General features: G+C 43.8%; 1 protein-coding gene across 4 annotated transcripts; it reads left to right on the forward strand.

Annotated features, from left to right (window-relative positions):
- The first annotated feature begins 34 nt into the window (after window positions 1-34).
- ARHGAP19 (Rho GTPase activating protein 19) lies at window positions 35-20,702 on the forward strand. Of its 4 annotated transcripts, XM_083615253.1 has the most exons (13): window positions 113-184; window positions 4,650-4,853; window positions 5,505-5,605; window positions 7,239-7,495; window positions 12,210-12,290; window positions 12,614-12,823; window positions 13,110-13,336; window positions 13,520-13,606; window positions 14,313-14,378; window positions 14,868-15,059; window positions 15,180-15,278; window positions 15,973-16,083; window positions 18,383-20,702. In XM_083615253.1, exons 3-13 carry the CDS (start codon window positions 5,577-5,579, stop codon window positions 18,437-18,439), a joined length of 1,416 nt encoding a protein of 471 aa, XP_083471379.1. In that variant the 5' UTR covers window positions 113-184; window positions 4,650-4,853; window positions 5,505-5,576; the 3' UTR covers window positions 18,440-20,702. The 4 variants fall into 4 exon arrangements, with proteins under 4 accessions (XP_083471378.1, XP_083471379.1, XP_083471381.1 ...); XM_083615255.1 differs by lacking the exon at window positions 5,505-5,605; XM_083615252.1 differs by lacking the exons at window positions 4,650-4,853; window positions 5,505-5,605 and having other exon boundaries at window positions 35-184.
- The last annotated feature ends 414 nt before the right edge of the window (window positions 20,703-21,116 follow it).

The raw sequence follows: 21,116 nt of genomic DNA on the forward strand, positions 1-21,116 counted from the left end.
GCGTTTGCCGTGTTCGAACAAGCCAATGGCTGCGCGGCCACGAGGCGGCGGCGGGTGGGACTATTTTGCAAACAGCCAATAGGCTTTTGCAGTTGAAGCGACCAATCGGAAGGCAAGGCGGCAGATATGAGATGGCGGCGGAGTCGGCTCTGAGGGGGAGAGGAGGAGAGAAACGAGTGGGCAGGTAGGTCGGTTGGTGTGTCCGCCGGGCGGGCCGAGGTAGCGTGGCCAGAAGGCTTTGAGAAGCTGAAGTGGGTCAGCTGAGGGCGGGGTTGAGACAGAAACAAGGCATAGGGTATACGAGCCTTTCGCTGTGGTGCCTCAATCATTTGTGTGGCCTTGGGACGTGAGGCCTGTGGTCCTGCCTCTAGGGCAAGCTGTTTCATAGAGCGGAGGTGCAATGCTCTGAAGCCCATCCCGTCTGCTCTTGCTCTTTGCCCAGGGGCTGAGGAGAGCGAAGGAGGCGGATCTCCCTTCTCCCTCTAGACGCGCCTGGGCGAGGAGGAAGTCTGGGGTGGAGCAGAGACGGGAGTGAGTAAGGGGCGACATGGCAGAAGAATCTGATAACATTACGCGTGGCATAACAGATAGAGGAAGGTTTTCTCCCTCTCTCATAACACTAGGACGAGTGGCATCCAATACAGCTGAATGCTGGAAGACATAGGACAGATGAAAGACGAGGTCATAATTGGTCAAATTATGGAACTCGCCCTGCCAGGAGGCAGTGATTGACACTAACCTGGACGGCTCGAAAAGAGGATTAGACAAATTCATGGAGGAGAGAGCTGTCAATGACTGCCAGCCATGATGTGGCTGTGCAATACCTCCACAGTTGGAGGCAGCAGTGGTTCCAAATAGCAGTTGCTGGAAACTTCAGGAGGGAAGAGTAGGCTCACAGGTTTCCCACTGTGAGAACAGGTTGCTGGACTAGATCCAGCGGGCTTGTCTTATGTTCTTATGAAGGGAAATCCTAGTGATTCGGGACTGGGAAAGGTTTTGGGGTGGTTGTTGGGTGGGATGAAGGAGAGATACAGAGGATGTCAATGTTCCAATTTAGTTGACATGTGGTTCTTCTAGATATTTATTTTATTTATTGCATTTATATACAGTACCAGTTTTTTCTCCAAGGAGCTCAGGGTGATGTACATGGTTCTTCCCCTTCCTCATTTTATCCTCAAAAGAAGCCCATAAGTAGGTTAGTGCTGAGAGACAGTGACTGGACAATGTCACCCAGAGAGCTTAATGGCCGAGTGAGGAATTGAACCCTTAGTTTCCTAGGTTCTAGTCTGGCACTAGCCACTAGGCCACACTGTCTTTCCATGTGCCAGTGTGCACACCTAAAGTACAAAGTGTGGTTTTCTGCCCTAATATCATAGGAATAGTGTTCATACAGAGCTAATGTGGTGTACTGGTTAGTGTAGGACTAGAATCTGGGAGACCAGGCTTCATATCTCTGCTTGACTCACTGGGTGACTGTGGGCCAGTCAACCTCTCTCAGCACTAATCTACTCAGGCTTGTTGTGAGGATAAAATGGGGAGAGGAAGAAGTATGTATGCCATCTTTAGCTCCTTGCAGAAAATGTGGGATGCAAATATATCAAGAAATAAATGCAATGTGTTAACAGGTTAATAATACAACCGTTGCTACTTCAACCATTATTGGAACGATACATTTTAATACTATGCAAGAAACAAGTCAGAATAAAATTTCTTTTTTAAAATACATTTTATTAATTTTCCAGAAGACATTTTCAAAACAATTGGTTCCCCACTCCCCCAGAATAGAATACTAATGTGTCAAATTTTCCCATAAATCTATATGCATAATTGGTGGGTGTCAGTCATCAGGGCATTTATTTGAATATTTTATAATGGGATGCCATATTGCAACAAAATATTGGTTGTATCATTCAGGTCGTGTATTCTCTTAGTTAGTTTCTCAGATAAAGCAAGTGTCCACATATTCTGTTTCCATTGTGTGGTGTGTAGATGATCAAGTCCTTTGCAGTTTTTTTTATAGTTTCTTTTTGCTATGAGTAGTTGCGCCACTACTAGAAGAAAGGTGGTAAGTTCCATGTGTAATAAAATAAAAATTTCTATTCTAGAAACATCCTCCTTGCTTTGTGAGCTTTTGATTTTTTTTTTCAGGGCTTCAGCATGTTTATTCTTCGCATCCTGTAGGTTAAATGGCTTCTTTGCTCAAGCTTGCTGGAGTCTGCTGTAGAGTTAATAGTTTATTTTCTGCTGTATTTTTCAGGGAGCACCAGTTCTTTTTTTTAGGAACTGCAGTGGAGCAATTCTGTTTGATCTTACAGTGTAATCTTCAAAGTCATCCATTAGCTTAGGCCTTTGATACAGACAGCATGACTACGGCTCTGTTTGTAAGAAATGCCAAAATGAATGCTTAGTATTCATTTCTCCACAACAGGCATGTTTTATTAAGCAGTTGGTTCTTCCATAGTTTATTTTCTGACCACCTTTCACTGTTAAAAGGCCTTTCTTCGCAATCACTTTTAATCCCTTTATTCCTTGAAATATAGTGCTGCAAGGCTCTGATATTGATCCTCTGGAAGTTGTAGATTACAGGAGGAAAGTTTTCTTAACACTTATTTTATGGCATAACCTTAAAGGGCTGCAATCCTTCAGATGCATGAAGCGTTATCCTGAATTGCAGGTATATGTACACATAGTTGGTGAGGATTAAAATCAGAGGAAAATGAAATGCAAAAAGTATGAACAATAATAATTATTAGCTTCTCATTCTCCAAACAGTAGTTGATGATAGCACAAACATCCTAGCACTGATATACCATGGTTCAAACCACAGATTACAATTTGTCAATATTTTATATGTTAAGCAGACACTGTTCTGTGCTTAATCAATTCTTATCAATATTTTCCCCCTGGGCCAATTGCTCCTTGCAATATCTTTTATTGTTAAATTAACTGTTCTACTTATTAATATCCCTCTGTACCTGCCGTGACTGAACAATCATCTTCTACTGTGGCCTTACCTCGAATGCTTGTGGGTGTTCTTCACCTTATTTATATTTATATGTATTTTATAGCCTACTCCACCCTGTAATCCCATGTTGAATTACATACAAGTAACATGCCTTGCCATATATTGAAGCATATCAAAGCAAGCAGCATCAGTAACAACACTGCAGTGGAATGCATATTCTTAATTAATCCTGTACCCCCAAAGACCTATGCAAAGAAGTGTGTCTTGACCCACTGACAATGTAGTTACAATAATACAGCCAGATGCATCTTAGAGGAAAAGCATGGCACAAGCTGGGGGCCACATCAAAGAAGGCCCTCCCACACTCTGTCATGGCCCAAACCACCTGTAGGATCTACACTGCAGACCTTAACACCCAGGCGAGTCAGTACGTATTAGAGCTGCTCTTCAGATACTTCAGCTCCACTTAAGCATAGGGTCCTAAGCACCAAGTTAAAAGTTCTGGAAGCTGTCAGAGGCTCAGCCTTGTGCATGACTGAAAAAATATTATATGCTACTATAAGAAGCCTAGATGTTGCTTCAGTTAAAGTGATCACATAATTCCATTAGTCTGTCTTTCTATTGAGCCCAGCTCCCCTTTGTTTTGCTATGGCACTAGATCAAAGTCCTTGAGGATTTTATTCCATTCACAAAAGTCTTCTCATTCATGTCATTGTCACTCATCCTTCCCCGCCCCAACCCCTTCATGAGCAAAACATTGCCCTTGCTAATTTGGTTTTTCTTCAGCCTTGGTAACAAAAACCAAATAATCTTTTCTTCCTTCTCCTGGACACCCGCTTTCTAATTGGACACAAATAATAGAGGGGTAAAGCAGCAACACTGAAGGTTATTGCACTGATGATTGCAATACTATTGTGATAAAAGCGGAGAATCCAAGCTGCAAAGCAAACAAGATTGCTCCCCCTGCCCACATCAGTAACTGCTCTTTTCTAATATTATGCAAACTGGGGGAGTGGGCTGTACACATCCTCCTCCTCCTTTAACATGGCTGCAGTACAGGGCTTTTTCTATTGTGCATGACTGGGCTGTCTGAGAAGGGTTCTGATTGTATGTGCTGTCTCACATTTCCATTTCATTAGCGTTAATAATAGGCAGGCATATTTTTGTGCGGGGGAGTGTTGCTGATAAAGTGACCTTTCAAAACTACAAAGCCCAGTAAAATGTAGCACGGAATAAGGGGGTTTAGAGCTGTTTCCAACTGTGAGGTCTCTAATCATAAAATTGGGTTGGATTTTAGTTGTCAGGGCAAGACAATAAATGGACTGCAAGCCCATTTCTTTGTTACAGTATGCCCCAAATGCATGGGGGATTAAAGAATTAAAACAAGGAAAAAGCTGTACTCAAAAGATCCTTCAGGCTGGTTTCAGATGAGAAAAAGGCAACAAGAAGAGATGGGATGTAACCTCTAATTATTTATGGTATTGTTTTCTTTTGATTGTTAGGTTTTTGAGCGTACCTAAAATAAAATTTAAAAATAAATTGGGTGGGGGAGACAACAAATGATGGAGGCAGGCTGCCCCGTGATCTTATGCAATGTAGTTACACACTGGGGAATGAAAAACATGAAAAGGGGAGATTTTAAAAAGATTTCTTTTTATTAATTATTTTGTTATTTTACTTGTAGCCAGCCTTTCACCAGCCCTTCTAACCAGGGCAGGTTAGAAAAATATCACAACTAAAAGAGTACAATTGTATTAAAACCTCAAAAAATATAACCACAAAATTCATCAGTAATGCAATTGACAAAACAACAGCCCAGGATAGTAATTGAAGAGGAGGGAGGATATCCACTCAACCAAAGGTCTGCATAAAGAAAAGTAGAAATGTGGTAAGTCTAGATGGAGATGATGCATGAAAGGTTTCTAGTAACTGGGAATGGTGAAGTCAATGGAAGAAGTAAAAAATTTTGGGGTTAAGTGCTAAGGTTGCAAGCTTTTGGAAGTCTCCAGCAGTGAGTGACATCACATCCACCAGGTAGGGTACGTAGGGCACAGCCATGAAGGCACTAAGGCAAAGACAAGAATTTTATGCAGAAGATGTGGAAGGAAAGTCAGTAGAGATGAGAGTTTATATATTGTGTGAATACGCGCGCACACACACCATGCATATACACATAATATACTGGACATGAATGAGGGGAATGTACCAGCATGAGTCCAAGAGCTATTTTCAACTGCGATGTCTAAACTATTGTGAGGGTTTGCTTAAAATTGAAGAAATCTTAAAAGTAATTGTTTAAAATCATGGGCAGAGTCTGTCAATGAATATGACAAGGACACTTTTCTCCATTCAGTGTTCAAGTCTGATGCAGGTGACATGCCTAGCGTTCCATCTGTCACTTTCTGTGGGGTATGAAAAGTGGAGAAGAAGTTGGTTAGCCTGAGTTCTCCTTTGGCTCCATATCAAGGTTGATGCATTTGTGCCAAGAGGGCTAATAAATGAGTCTTTGTGTTGTTTAGTGTGCATGGAATTTGCATAGGCTGTGCTGGAGCAGGCAGATCTGTTTCTGAAAACAAGGAGCAAGTTCTTCTCGCTGTGTCTCTGCTTCCCAATGCCTCATCAGAAGCTTTCTGCACTTGTGTAAGCAATCTGACTTTCTGTGTTTATTAAGTAATAGGGGCTATCAGATTTTCTAGAAGTTTAGATTTGAAACCCCACAAATAGGTATTGCATGAATGACAGTCAAATTTAGTTCAGTGAATTTTCTTGAATGTCTAGATCATGACTGGGACACTGGGGAGGGGAGGGTGAATAACTGGCATAGCTATTCTGTGGAATGATCAGTTTTCTTGGGTGAAGACACTAACTACCGCATTAAGCAAGTAGAGAGAAGTTGGATCTAATTAGATTACAATGTATTCTGGACAAAACGTACTTAGTGGTGGAGCTGGCCTGGGCTGACATGTATAAGACAGCAGAATGTGCTGCAAGTGGGAGGTCAATTGACAATCATTCCCAGCTGCTTGAGCTGATCTGCTCCATCTTGTCCTCGGCTTGTTAAGCACGTCAAACTGCAGGGAAGTCTACCGAGCAGCACTGGAATCAGTCTGCACTTGGCAGCCAACTCACCAAGTGGTTGGAGAAAGCAGTACTTCTCCATGCTTTGCTGCTTTTGGAGTGATTTTGCCAACTTAATTGCTCCAATTATTCAGAACCTACTGTCCAGTTACAACTCACCCCTAGGCTGGCACTGCAGCAGGGTATTACGTACAGGGGGTGGCTTTCAGGTAATCTTCGTAAAAATATCCCACTGCATCACGGCATTCAAGTGCATAAGAGATAATTTGGTTAAATTCATGTGACAGCCTTTCTTCCTGTGTGTCTTTAAATGTTTGACTTGCAACAAATTTTTCATAATATTTCACCTCTAAGAAAACAGATAATTATATTTGTTGAGTCCAGCTGAACCCCCTCATAAAACAGGAATTTGCTCTCTTTGCATAGAGAGAAACCTGGCACAGAATGTCCCATCTCAGAAGATGATGCAATCTCTACCTCAAATCTGTTCTAGATTATTTTCATACATGCTTAGTAATTTGGAATGTGAGTTAAATTGTTGGTCTTTTTGTTAAATATTTTGATTAGTATCTCAATACCAAACTTTGGCCAGTTATAAGGTCTTGCCCTCTGTAGGGTCTGATGTGTAATATGACAGGTGAGTGCATCACTCAAACAGTTAGAGACCATGCTGAAGGACTATCTGCAGGTTGTACTTGATTGATTGCTAAATGACGTGCTATCTGGTCAGCCCCACCTGACTTGATTTATACATGTTGTGCTGGTATTTACAGCAAGGATAAGAAGCCTCAGGCCCCGGGGACCAAATGTGGCCCTCCAAGCCTCTCTATTCAGCTCTCAGGATGGCCAAAGCCCATCACCAGCCCTGCATCCTCAAGTGCTTTTATCTGGGTTGAATCTATTCTTAATTATTGTAACATCACTTTATTGCCTTGCTGCAGAGCTTTGTGTGTGTGTGTTTTAGAGACTTTTACGTGGTGGATGTACCTTATTGTCTAAAAAGTCACATACCTGCCTCTGGCTCTACCCTCCACTGGTATGTGGCTCCCAGGAAGACTGTCCATGAGGGAATGCTGTCCTTGGGCTGAAATAGGTTCCCTACCCCAGATCTGCAGGTGGCTCCTGCGTAGCTGAGTATTTTAGTTTGTGTTCAGGTATGTCTCCCAAAGTAATGTATCTTTGTTTCTCTCCCTAGTGATGCCATTTGCAGTTTAGTTATCTGCAATGACTCCTCCCTTCAACGGCATCAGATCATCTTCAATCCAGACTTCTTTGTGGAAAAGCTGCGACATGAGAAACCTGAGGCATTCACAGAGCTTGTGGTCAGTAACATCACCCGGCTGATTGACCTGCCTGGAGCAGAGCTAGCCCAGCTGATGGGACAGGAGGACCCTCAGTTGCCTGGCACATCCTCAGGGTTTTTCCGTTCCCTGATGTCTCTGAAACGCAAAGGTGAGCCTGATGTGTTGGCTAAGATTTTCCCCTTAATTTTTTGATGTTAAGCCTTGGTATCCTGGGTACAGCCTCTGCTAAGTGTCCCACATATGTGGCAACAACTCCAAAATTTTTCTGGTCCAAGTACAGTGCTGACCAGCCCCTTATCAAAAGAAAATAAGAAGGGCAGTACAGGCAATTCTCATTTTACATGGGGGTTCAGTTCTGGACCCCTGCATGTGTTGGCGTAGCGTGCGTAAGCCCATTCTACTCCCACTCTGTTCCACCCCCGTTCTTCCTCTTTTCAGGAAATCTTTATGATGCTTCAGGGCTACTTCTGGGTTTGGCGCTGTGTGCGTGATCATGCGTCATTCGGACAGAGCCAGTGTGGTATAATGGTTAAGAGCGGTAGTCTCGTAATCTGGGGAACCGGGTTTGTGTCTCCGCTCCTCCACATGCAGCTGCTGGGTGACCTTGGGCCAGTCACACTTCTTTGAAGTCTCTCAGCCCCACTCACCTCACAGAGTGTTTGTTGTGGGGGAGGAAGGGAAAGGAGAATGTTAGCCACTTTGAGACTCCTTAAAGGGAGTGAAAGGCGGGATATCAAATCCAAACTCTTCTTCTTCTTCTTCTTCTTCTGCTATTTTTTTTTTTTTTTTTATAATATATTTATTGAAGTTTTCAAATAAAGCATATATTAGATAAGCACCACTTATCATTGTCCATTTAACATCTCTCAATTGTTACATGGGACTCCCCCACACCTCCCGCATACACTTACATCATTATTAAATTAATTTCAAACAAATTATCATTTAACTCATCTTAATTAATAATCTTAATTTGGTTTGACATATAATTCAGCCTTAAGTCTAATTTAATGGTAGACAATTGTCTGCACTGGCATCCAATTCAGCACTCAGCCAAATTACAATATTTTTGTAAATAAATCTTAAATTTCCTCCAGTCTTCTTCCATCCTTTCTTCTCCCTGGTCTCGAATTCTGCCGGTCATCTCGGCTAATTGCATATAGTCCATCAGTTGCATCTGCCATTCTTCCACAGTGGGTAGCTCCTGAGTTTTCCAATTCTTGGCAATTAATATTCTTGCTGCTGTTGTTGCGTACAAAAAGAATGTTCTGTCCTTTTTTAACACACTCTGGCCGACAATACCCAGGAGAAAGGCCTCTGATTTCTTAGTAAAGGTGTATTTAAACACCTTTTTTAATTCATTATATATCTTCTCCCAAAAGGCCTTCACTCTAGGGCAGGTCCACCAGAGGTGAAAAAATGTTCCTTCATTTTCCTTACATTTCCAACATTTGCTATCAGACGAATGGTATATTTTAGCCAGTTTAACAGGGGTCATGTACCATCTATACATCATTTTCATCACATTTTCCTTCAACGCATTACATGCAGTGAAGTTCAGCCCAGAGGTCCACAACCTTTCCCAATCTTCAAACATAATATTATACCCAATATCCTGCGCCCATTTTATCATTGTTGATTTTACCATTTCGTCATGTGTGTTCCATTTCAGCAGCAAGTTATACATTCTTGAAAGTACCTTAGTCTTAGGTTCTAACAGTTCAGTTTCTAACTTTGACTTTTCCACTTGGAATCCTAGCTTTTTGTCATTTTTAAACACTTCTTTAATCTGAGCATAGTGTAACCAGTCTCGCACTTTGTCTCTCATCTTTTCTAAACTCTGCAATTTCCAGTTGTCACCATCCTTTTCTATTATCTCCCAATATTTTGGCCAGTTGGCCTCCATATTGGCTCTTTTCCGAGCCTTAGCCTCCAGGGGTGACAGCCACCTCGGAGTTTTATTCTCCAGTAAGTCTTTATATTTTGTCCAGACATTAAAAACTGATTTTCTGACAATATGGTTCTTGAAGGCCTTATTTATCTTAGCTTTATCATACCATAAATATGCATGCCATCCAAACGCATTATTAAAACCTTCCAAATCCAAGACATCCGTATCTTCAAGAAGTAACCAATCTTTTAACCAGCAACCTTCTTCTGCTAAATCGGTCATTGCCTGTAAGACAATGACAATGTTAATTTAAATACTTGATTTACACAAGGGGTGGGAAACCTGTGGCCCTAAGATGCTGCTGGACTCAAAGTCGCATCAGTCCCAGGCAGCATGGCCAGTGATGATCAGGGATGATGGGAATTGTAGTCATCAATATTTGGAAGGCCACAGGTTCTCCACCCATAGTTTTCTTTATCATCCCTTTCAATTCCATTCTTATGGAGGACAAAGCTCTTGTTTTGGCAGCCATAATGGTGCCACCCATGCTAGAAGGTAGTATATGCATCTTTATTTTTTTTTAAGCAGGTTAAAAAAAAAGTCCCGAAACAGAAAGGGAAAAACTGCATGGGTGTGTGCTTCTATGGAGGGTGGGAAGAGGAGGTGGAAAGCAGCAGAGAGTGAGGAGGGTGTGGTGTGCAAAGATGCCGGCCCACAACATGAGATCCACTTTTGGGGGTAGTTTACTACATACAGCTGCAATAGTAACGGACTGTGCCTCTTGTTTCATCTGGAATAGGAGAGCTGGGGAGAGACCTTAGCTTGGTGACAGAGCATGCGCTTTGCATTTGGAAGGTTCCACATATAATCCCTGGCTTCTACAGTTAAAACTAATGTGCAAAATGTTTGCCTGAGATCCTACACATCTGCTGCCAGCCAGACAAATAGTCTACTCTGATCTAGATGAGCAAATAGTCTGAACAGTGTAGTCTATGCCTTATATCTTACCTAGAAAAGCAATCACTAGTTCAGCTGTCAACTGGTGTACCTTCTTCCTCCCATTGTGCTGCCTACACTTTTGGGTGTGCCAGGTTTGGATGAATGTTGTGCTCCCACCCATACTTGTAAAACATTTATGTTTAATTCTTTGGTCAGCTGGTCATTCTGTGCTACTAGCAGGCAAGAGGATTCCTATAGCTAAACTCTCCTGCTTCAGCTGGCTCTCAGTCTCGGTTCCCTTTGAAGATACCCTTATTTGTATCTCCTCTTCAAAGTCTTAACTGGACCTATGTAGCTGCTAAGAGCAATGTTCCTATGGTGTTGCTTAGAGATGCTGAACAAGGAAACAGTCACTTAAGCTGGGAGAAAAATCTGGTAGACAACCAGCCTTGGACTCTCAACCTGCATTTCTACTTGTTTATTTTCTGGCAAATTTATTTTGCTGGAAGACGATCAGAGTGGATGGGGCAACCCAATCAGATGGGTGGCATATTATTATTATTATTATTATTATTATTATTATTATTATTATTACTAATTACTATTCATCTTCATCATCATCTAGGGATATATTCCTTCCAAACTGAATTAAAATATACAGCCCTTATTTCCCACTGCAATATAACTTACAAAGGTTTCCATCTTGCCCTGGCAACAAAATAATTAACGTCACATTTAAAGGATGAAATGTGAGATTGCTTGAACAATCCTTTACCTGCCTAAATATGACTACAAATATCAGCCCAAATATCTAAGATGTAGTTTTTATACAGATGTTCTATGCCCTAGGAATATTGGGGTGGGAGGGAGTAGGCTTAATGAATGAAAGAATGAAGAACCTTTGGGTTGGGGGGATGGAAACATGCAGGGTGATGTATAACGCTGGAGAGAAGAGGGATGAATTTGGAGGAGATTACTGGAAGGTGAATGATAAAGATTTGGGTGGAAGAAGGATTTTAGATATGAGCAATAATTTTGCATGGTGTGTAACTGGATGTGTGCACATGGCATGTGGCCCTTGAAGGGGTGTCCAGCCCTCAATGCCAAATAAAGTTAGCCACCCTGTTCTGGGGTATTTCCCTGTAGTGGGGAGGGGATCCTTGGATAGCTTGTCCCTCCCACTTGCTCCACTGGGCAGAATTATTCAAATGAGATAGCTCGTACCTTCCAGTGGGACGGTGACCCCTCCAGTTCCTTCCTGTCTAGCTCCTTGTGCAGGAAGAATGTCATGGGACTGGCAAATTGATTCCCTTTGTGGCCATGTATCAAAATTCATTTTTACTTTAATGCCAGTCACATATTGGAAGTTACCATGTTTTTCTATTCCCCTTTAAAGCTGCTAAATGTATATGGCAGTGTTCTGCTAATGCTTCCTCCCACTCCTCCTCCGCCATGTGCTCCCCACACTCTCCCCAGAACTGCTCCAGAGAATTGAGGGAAGACATTGAACAGAATTTGGGGCATGTGAGGAGAGAAGAGAAACATCAGCCTACTGGTATCTAAATGGAGTTCCATGTGCTAAGGCTGTGTACCTAAGAATTCCAGATGATGGAGACAAATAGGGAAGACCATCATTGCTATGAAATGTTCAATTAGGCCTGCTGGAAACAGAATGCTTGTCAAGATGGACTTCGGGTTTGCTCCAGGAAGTTAGTTTTTATATATTGCCTATCCTTCTGTGGAATCTGTTCCTTTGGGTCATTTTGAAACAGATCCAAGTTTAGAAAACCTGTATCTGTTTTACAGCATACTTTCCTTTCCAGATCACAGTAAGCGTTTTTTGTTTGCTTTTTTTAAAACCTGAGGAGATGAGGAGTTGCATTTGCAAGAGAAAGGGTCGAAGTGAACACACAGTGAACTGGGGCTTTTTAATTCTGCCTTTTCAGTATAGTATGGAAATATTTGCACATTTCTGGGACTCATAACAATTGATGATGTTGGCTACTCATTATCTCCTCCTTTTCATCTCTAGAGAAAGGGGTGGTTTTTGGAGCTCCACTGACTGAAGAAGGTATTGCTCAAATATCTCAACTGATAGAATATCTGCATAAGAGTAAGTGGTTTGTGGTTTCCTTTCTGTCTTTGTTTAGTCAAGGATAGTGGACTGGTCTGGGGGCACAGATTTAACTCACTTCTGAGCTGAGGAAGTCCTAGGAGCTATGTGATTCTAGACACTAACCTTTTCCTGCCACCCCCCACCCATATTAAATGTTTAGTGATTTTTTTGTACTAGACCTCTGTAGGATATTCAGATAATGTTGCAGGAAGAAAAGGAAAGTATAAAAGGTTAAGAAGCTTTGTCAATATACTAGAAGAGGACAACATTTTATCTAACATATTCTTGATACCCCTTTTGTCTTTCTTCTCATGGTGCAGATCTGCGGGTGGAAGGCTTGTTCCGAGTGCCAGGAAACAGTACCAGGCAGCAGAACCTGAAAGAAGCCTTGAACAGTGGGACAGAAATTGACTTGGATTCAGGGGAGTTTCACTCTAATGATGTGGCCACTCTGCTGAAGATGTTCTTGGGAGAATTACCAGAGCCTTTGTTGACCCATAAACATTTCCATGCACACCTCAAAATTTCAGGTGAGTCAGCCTTGGAGGGAAGTGTGTTAACATCAATAATTTGGGGTTTGCCTTGTTCAGTGATAAAGCTGTTGGGTTAGGATCAGAGAAAGGCCTACTTTCTCTGCCCATGTCATAATAGAAATATATAAGCATGAAATCTTTGGGATTTCTGATTTATGCTGAGGAAAAGAAGAGTGCAAAGGAGTGTGATGGCAAGTTGGGAATGGGCAGTTGATAAAATAGTGTATAGTTTCCTGAAATGTGTGTGCAGCTGAAGTTTCTTGAGATGTTTTCCTGTTAATAGATCTGATGCTGTTGGATGACAAGGGCAACAAGACCAACATACCCGATAAGCAGCGTCAGATTGAAGCACTGCAGCTCCTCTTCTTGATCCTGCCAGCCCCCAATCGCAGCCTGCTCAAATTGCTGTTGGATCTGCTTTATCAGACAGCCAAAAAGCAGGACAAGAACAAGATGTCAGCTCATAACCTGGCTCTTATGTTTTCACCTCACATTTTGTGGCCTCGAAATGTAAGTGGTGTTAGATTTTTAGGCAGCAGTATAAAAAACCAGGCTGGGAAGGAGTTCATCTGTCCTATCCCAGCTTGGCTGCTGTGTCCTGACTTCTGAAAATAAACCTACCTCTACCAGGGAGCTTGCATCTTACCTACACTCTCCTAACGATTCCACTTTGGTGTTTCCCACTATTGCCAGGTGACTGCCAGTGACCTACAGGAAAACATTCCCAAGCTAAATAACGGGATGGCTTTTATGATCAAGCACTCGCAGAAGCTCTTCAAGGTAGGTGCTTCAAAAGGAAGGGACAATCTCTATCTCTCTTTCAGTATCTGCTTAGCAAATGTCTCAGGCTGTCCCCTCCTGGGGGAAAATATGTTCTGTGCACAGTCCTGACACTGTCAAGCCTGACATCTTTTTATGTATTACTTCCTTGGAGGTGCTGTGTACTGTGCCTCCTCCCTTTGCTGGGTAGATCACAAGTGGCACTGATATGTGAAAACAAGGCCTCCTATTCTAAATGGCAGGATATCCTGCACATGTGAGTGTCCTTGTAGTTACCGTGCCAAACTCTGCCTTAACCAGACAGTGCCCCTTTCCTGATCAGTTACTATCATGGTCTCTGAGGCTGCTCTTTGGGTCCTCATCTGTCCCTCTTTGCCATTTAGCTTAATAAATATCCCTATTAATGGCTAAAATCTCTAGAAAACTAGGCAGGTTCACATTTAATTGTCAAAAAGTGAGACTCCTAAAGCATCTGGTAGCATACAACATATCTGAGATGATAAAGGACTGAATGTTTGCCCTGGGTGACCCTCCTACCTATAAAGGAAGCACGCTTCAGAAGATTTTGCATGGATTACATTCAAAGTTGAAGTTGCTGGTTTGGTGGGGTGAGTGCCTGGAGCAACCGCTATAGGATGGAACCTCAGAGTTAGGGAGACTTCAGCTTAATTGTGTCTGACTCCTTCTGTTTCACTCTCCTTCCAAGGCTCCCTCATATATCCGGGAATGTGCAAGGCTGCATTACTTGGACTCCAGAACACATGCCTCAAAGGTAAGAGCAGTCCATGGCATTGGTCATGAAAGGGAGCACCCAACATGGGCACCAGCAGGTCAGCAAACTCATGACTAAAACAGTCTTGTTCATGAGAATTTCCAATAAGGGATTCTTCGGGGGAAATCTATTCCTTAGGAAGGCAGAAAAGATGTAATTAGACCCCAGTTTTGCCACTTGGACTGCTACATATCCCCTCTAATAAAATATGTTCTAGTTAAGCTAAAATTCTAGAGAACGGAACAAATTCTCATTTAACTGTCAAAAACAGGACAACATTTAGTATAGCATATGCATATTTTGGGGAGAGAGGAAAAGATCGGGCCCTCAGCTGTTCACCCAGATCTGACTTTGCTACTGGATATGAAGCTCAGACTACCTTTATTAGTGTGATGAAAGGCAAGATAGCTATCATTGGGAGTGGGGTGCTGATGGTCTTTATAGGACAAAACAGCCTGAAGTGCAAAGTGTTCTTTTGAATTTTTGCAGGATGACTTGGACTTGCCTGTGCCCCGGAATTTCAAAGACTTCCAGCTTCTGAAATTCAAGAAGCGAGGACTGGTGGATCCCTCTGCCCACCAAGAAGACACACAGCAACATACAGAAGAAGCACTGAAAGAGCTCTTCCACCATGTTCATAATATGCCAGACTCTGCCAAGAAAAAGAAGCTCATTCAACAGGTAGAAGGGAGACTTTACTAATTGTCTGGAGCAAAGCGGCATAAATGGGAACCAGGATCAATCTTTAGGACAGATGGGCAATGCTGCAGAACTAATCATGCTATAAAGTGTGTGTTCTAGTTTCAGAAGCACCCTGAAGCTCTCACTCCTCAGGCAGGTGTACCCACACCCCGGACCCAGAAGCGGGCTCGCACTCGTTCCTTCAGTGGCTTAATCAAGGTATGGCTCTTTCTACCATTAACAATAACTTCGGCTGCAGTGGTGCTGCTCAAGTTACCGTATTTTTCGCCCTATAGGACGCACCATCCCATAAGGCGCACCTAGTTTTTTTGGGGGGGGGAAATAAAGGGAAACAAATTATTTCCCCCCCAGGCGCGGGGCTGGGGCGGGGGAGGCCCGAGCTTCCCCCGACCCCAGCCCCCAAACAGGCAGCTCTCTGCAAGCCGTGGGAGCCCAGCGCTGGCTCCCGCAGCTTGCTGAGAGGTCCGCAAAGCCTGGACGCGCTGAGCTCAGTGCGCGCAGGCTTCGGCATGCAGGCAACTCTCCGCAAGCAGCGGGAGCGCTCCCGCTGCTTGCAGAGAGGTCCACGAAGCCTGGAGAGCGAGAGGGGTCGGTGCACACCGACCCCTCTCACTCTCCAGGCTTCAGCGAAAGGCTGCATTCGCCCCATAGGACGCACACACATTTCCCCTTCATTTTTGGAGGGGAAAAAGTGCATCCTATAGGGCGAGAAATACGGTACTTCTCGCTGGTGTATGCATTGGGCATATTGTCTGCTGTCCAGATGCATAAGTTTTCTGATGGTATGGGGTGTACATATTCAGGCTTCCATAAATAAGCCCTATTCTGTTCTGTTGCCTTTTTCTTTTCGTTCCCCAGTCACAATCCCAGTGTTTTTCTTTTCTTCATACAGCGTAAGGTGCTGGGGAGTCAAGGGTCTTTGGATAAAAAAGGGAAGGATGCAGTTTTGGAATCAGCGGGCATGAAAGAGCAGAAGCACGGCAGCAAGGAGAATGTAAGCATGGTAAGGCCAGCTGGAAGAACAATCACTGTGCACTCATAATGGGGTTGGTTCATGAAGGGGGTTGCTGCTAGCTATTGCCTGCAGTTCATATCTGTCTGCACTGATGTGGCGCCCTAAATTATCCTGAGCACAACAGGAAGTCTGCATCACTCACATGACTAAGTGATGGGGCCAGGAATATGCCACTGCTATGTGACTGGAATGGCTACTAAATGCAGTACCTGCTCAGCCCTGGACATGAGTGGGGAATGGAGGGAAGACACACCAGCCATGACCCCAACTTCCTTGGAAACACTGCTATTGTCCACCAGTTTCAGAATGTGGTAGAAATGATACCTCCCATGCTGCCCAGAAACAAAGGGAGCCAAACCACACTGGCTGGCTTGTGAGTGGAGCCATGCTAGCTACCACCATACTTCCTCAATACACCGCATCCCAACATGTGAGCACGGCTCCTAAGAGGCCCCAGGCAGCCTTGTAGGAAGGGATCCAGCACCTCAAATACCCCACCCCACATAGTTGCACACCAGCCTCAGATCCCTGGCAGCTCATAGAACCACCCCCCAACCACCCTGTGCCTGATGGCTTCTGCCTTCTGGGTAGCATCCCATCCCTCACTGACTGCCTCATATCCCCTGGCAGCAACACTCAGCCCCCTGGTGCATTCCCAGTGACCCATCTGTGGAGCCAAAGGAAACAGGAAGTGGGGGAACCCAAGTCACATCCAACCTCCCTACCCACCCTCCTTCCAAGAGTTGCATCCTAAAGCCACTTAAACCTGATTCAACACTTATGGAACATTGATTTTTTTTATTGAATGGCACCTGATAGAGTGGATCTGAAAAGATAAAGAGGCATGTACATGGTTACTGACCAATCATCCCAGCAGAGTTTTTGTGCTGAGTGGCCCAACCCTACAGAGGAGCAACTGGAAGGGAAATTTTCTGTGCCATGTTTGGTATAAAGATGTACTGTTGATGTTGGCATGGATGTGTATTGAAGGGGTACGGGATCCAGCATAAGTGCTGCTTGTCTCTGTTGCCCATAGCTGTGACGCTTTCCAGATACGTATGTCACTGGCTGAGTGTTCTGCCAGCATATCTGTTGTGGCAGTGACACATGTGGCATTCTTCCAGTGCAGCAGGGTTTCCACTGAATCCTGTAACCCCTGACCCAGTGTAGGAGTGAGCCCTAAGCCCATCTGCCCTGCTGCTCTTAGGTAGTTGAACTCTTTCTTTCCCAGTGTAACAAAAGGCTGTTTCTTTCCTTTCCAAATCTGGGGAATTGAACTTGATGCCTCTGCTCCTATTGGCTGGTGGCCATTTTTGCATTTGGATGCTCCTTCCTTCTGAATTAAGGCTCCATATTTTTTTCTGGAGCAGCTTAATTTCCAGAAGTTTGGCAGACACGTGTGTGACATGGCAGGCTAGTAAATCTATGCAGCATGAGTAAGATCATGTTAGAAGTTGACTTGAATTTAGGCAGGCCAGTTGCTGGCAACTGAACCATCCTATCTTAGAGAGTGACAGCAAGGTTCAGAGGTTAGAGTTTTCTCATCTTCCCTAGTTACAGAAACCTGCTTCCTCTACAGCCATCAATGTGATTTGAGCACGTCTTAGGTCCCCTGAGGACAGGAAAGGGGAGTTCAATTCTGTATGTATACATTACCATGTATAAGCAGCAGCAGCTTGCAATCTCATGTTCTCCTTTTTGGTATGAAGCCTATGGACTTACCGAACTGCCTTTTGGAAGAATAGAATCATAGAATTGTAGAGGGGGAAGGAATCCCAAGGGTCATCTGGTCCAGCTCCATGCAATGCAGGCATCCTGCCCACAGCCACCCCTGGGTGGGCCTGAACCATCAACCTCTGGTTAACATCCAGACACATTGACCCATTGCACCACAGAGGCTGCAAAGATTCTTTTTAAGTGTGTGATGTGTGTCTATAGCTTGATGCCTAAACTCATTGCCAAGAATTAACCAAGAAGCTGCTGTCAGGATGGTTAACTTTTATCTGACAGATAAAACTAGTGAATAGATTTAAAGTGTTAATGTTAGTCCTCAAACTGCCTTGAGTAGGCTGTTTCTGTTGACAGCATCCGTGAATGAAAGGAAGATGTGCAGGGAAGCAACCAAGCTAGAAGAGTGCATTAAAATGGTCCTTAGCCTTAAATCTGGTCTTCTCAACAGGAAGTAGAGGTGTAATGTGGTGAAATGTGTCTGTGGCTTCCTATCCTTTCCTAATGCTTGCAAGCACAGCTCAGTACAAATGTACTAATTATTCTCCTTCTGGTGCAGGACTCCCGTAAATATACTCGATTCCATGGTTCCTCGACAAAGGAGTCTTCCATTTGAAGATCCACTCAATGGTCGGTCTCTCTTTATATCAGTATATATCTACACACAGCAAAGACTTGCAGCTCTGTGGATAATGCCTGCTACTCCCAAGCTGTGAGTCAAGACTCGCTTATCCCTCTAACCTCACTTATTGGAGCCTGGCCTACAACTGTGTGTCTGCCAGAATAACAGACTCTTCCATTGAACATGAGGAAACCACTATTCAACCACTTGTCTAGCCTGAGAATGGACTGGACAGTATCTGCAGTATAGCCTCTCTTTGGAGAGGTTGCTTTGTATGTCTTGTTCTCTCAGCTGTCCATCTTTCTAACAGTTCTTTGGGACTTGGCTTACACTGTCCTGTTTTGTGGCTGGTGTTTGTTTGTTTGTTTTTTGATTTTGGCTTTTAGTGTGTACGCACACTGTTTCTTTTACCCCTGCAATTCCCATTAGCATCCACAGTAGAGTCAAGCTTTCAGATCCCCTTGGCAGCTAGGCTCATTTCGGCCTCTCTTTGTATGGAAGTCTCTCTGTTGTGGTTACTGATGGGATTTGAGAAGTAGCTGTGCTCTTAGCTGCCTCTCCCAGATTGCAGGGATCTCCCTCAGGCCTGTGGCTCATCTGTCACAAATCCCAGCGTCGGACATATCCGAACTTAGACATCTTAAACCAGGGATGCGGGGAGCCTGTGGCACTCCAGATGTTGTTGGATTCAGTCTCCAGTTAGCCCAGCCAGCATGTCCTATTCTTGGGGATGATTGGGAGTTGTAATCCAGCAATATCCCTCATTTAAGAGCAGCGGTAGCAGGAAAGAATTTCTGCAAACTGCCCCTTTAAAAAAATAGAGCCCAAGGGCTCCTTGCCTGAATTCTAGCATGTCTGGTGAATCACCTGCAATGTGATTACATCTTTCTCCCCTCAAAAGGCCGCCAGTTCTGTTGCCACAGACACTTGCCTTCCGCCTGCTACGATTATTCTTCCATCAGCGCTGATTGCCAAGACAGCGTTTTGGCTGAGGCTCTGCCTGATGGAGTCTGTTTCACTGCCCCCTACCTGTCACATTCCCATTGTCTGTGGCCCAGGCTCTGATGTACGTTGCTCAGGCAGGACAGGGGGCTGACAGTTTAATGACTAACAATCTGCTGAAAATGTACTGAAAGAGAGGAACTTGCAAATACAGAAGGCTAACTGACTTGCTCCCTGGGAAGGAGGAGAGGCTGTCAAGATGAATAAAAGAAATGTTCCTGTTTCCTTCCAACAATGAGAAGAGGGCAGGTGGGAGGGTAGTGCAATGCTATAGCAATACTGCTATTTGCAGCTCTGTATTTGCTAAGCTTTCCCTTCACCTAAAGGAACAAGTGTCTGTCTGGGTCAGGGGTGGTGAACCTGTGGCCCTCCAAGTTGTGTTGGACAAAACACCTATTAAAACTCCCACCTATTACCAGTACACAGTCATCAGCCCCAGCTAATGTGGCTGAGTTGAACAACATCTGGAGGGCCACTTACTATTCCTGATAACTGGCTTCTGCCTTAGTCTCAGATAGATTTGGCTCAAAGGCTTTTGCAAAGGCACTGTATATTTGAATTTCCTAAATATGTGAGGATTGAGCTTCTTTTTATTATTCTAAAAAGACTGTCGTAAATCTGTGTCAGGGACCCTGTCAAATGGTCTTCTGATGTGTAGAGATGTATACACCCCTGTTAAAGCAGGTATGGGGAACCTGTGGCCTTCCAGGTGGTGTTCAACTCAACCTCTTGTCACCCACAACAAGTAGCCATATGGTCTGGAGCTGATAAAGAGTTTGGGGTCCGACCACACCTGGAGACTCACAGGTTAGCTGCTTCTATGTTCCTCATCTCCCCAACCTCGAAGCTGGTATGTAGCTTCAGCCAAAGAAGTAGAAAACTGCTAACACTTGGGAGGTCATAGGCAAGACTGAAAAGTGCCCAAAAAAATGTCAGGGGAAGCAATCATAGTGGGCAAAACCTGTTTCGGTTACTCTAGATCTTAAGCTTGGGTCATTCAAATCTTAGCGGTATTGTAAGTGAAAGCAGGACTGCCCCCATTGTTGTGTCAGTGCTGCTTGTGCAGGTTCTCTGACTGCCCCCATTGTTTTTCATGTTTTACTGTTCTCTTAACTTATCCTTATGTGGACAACCTTTACTTATTTATGCAATGTAGTGATGTAAGTAAAATAATATGTTGTTTCTTGTGGTGTATTGCCCTCTGTTAATGTGAAAATCCTACATTAAATACTGGTGGTTATTGGTGCCTTTTTAACAGACTCTTGGCTAATTTTATTTTTTATGCAGAATGGAGATCGGATTTAAGAGACGGAGAGTCTGTGACCATAAATATAATGACTTTAAAAGTGTGTGCTTCTGGAGCTGGGCTTGACCAGGGGACTCCTGTGCCTGTTCCCTTCCAACTATCAACAACCCACTTCTTTTTCCTCTTGCTCTTTCCCATGATTCTATATTCTTCCCATTACTGGCCCATCATTCCACAATGGTAAAGAAAGTGGGCATCACACTAGTCCTCATAGACATTGTAAAACGGAAGGTCCTCCATTCTGTTAATGGAGGACAACTCTCATCTGCTGTAGCCAGCACAGCCAGTGGTCAGGGCTGATGGGCATGGTGGTCCACTAACAGCTAGAGGGTCACTGGTTCCCCATCCTCTGTAGAAGGGCTT

Source organism: Podarcis filfolensis (assembly GCF_964270895.1).
Source record: "Podarcis filfolensis genome assembly, chromosome: 5".
Classification (NCBI taxonomy): domain Eukaryota; kingdom Metazoa; phylum Chordata; class Lepidosauria; order Squamata; family Lacertidae; genus Podarcis; species Podarcis filfolensis.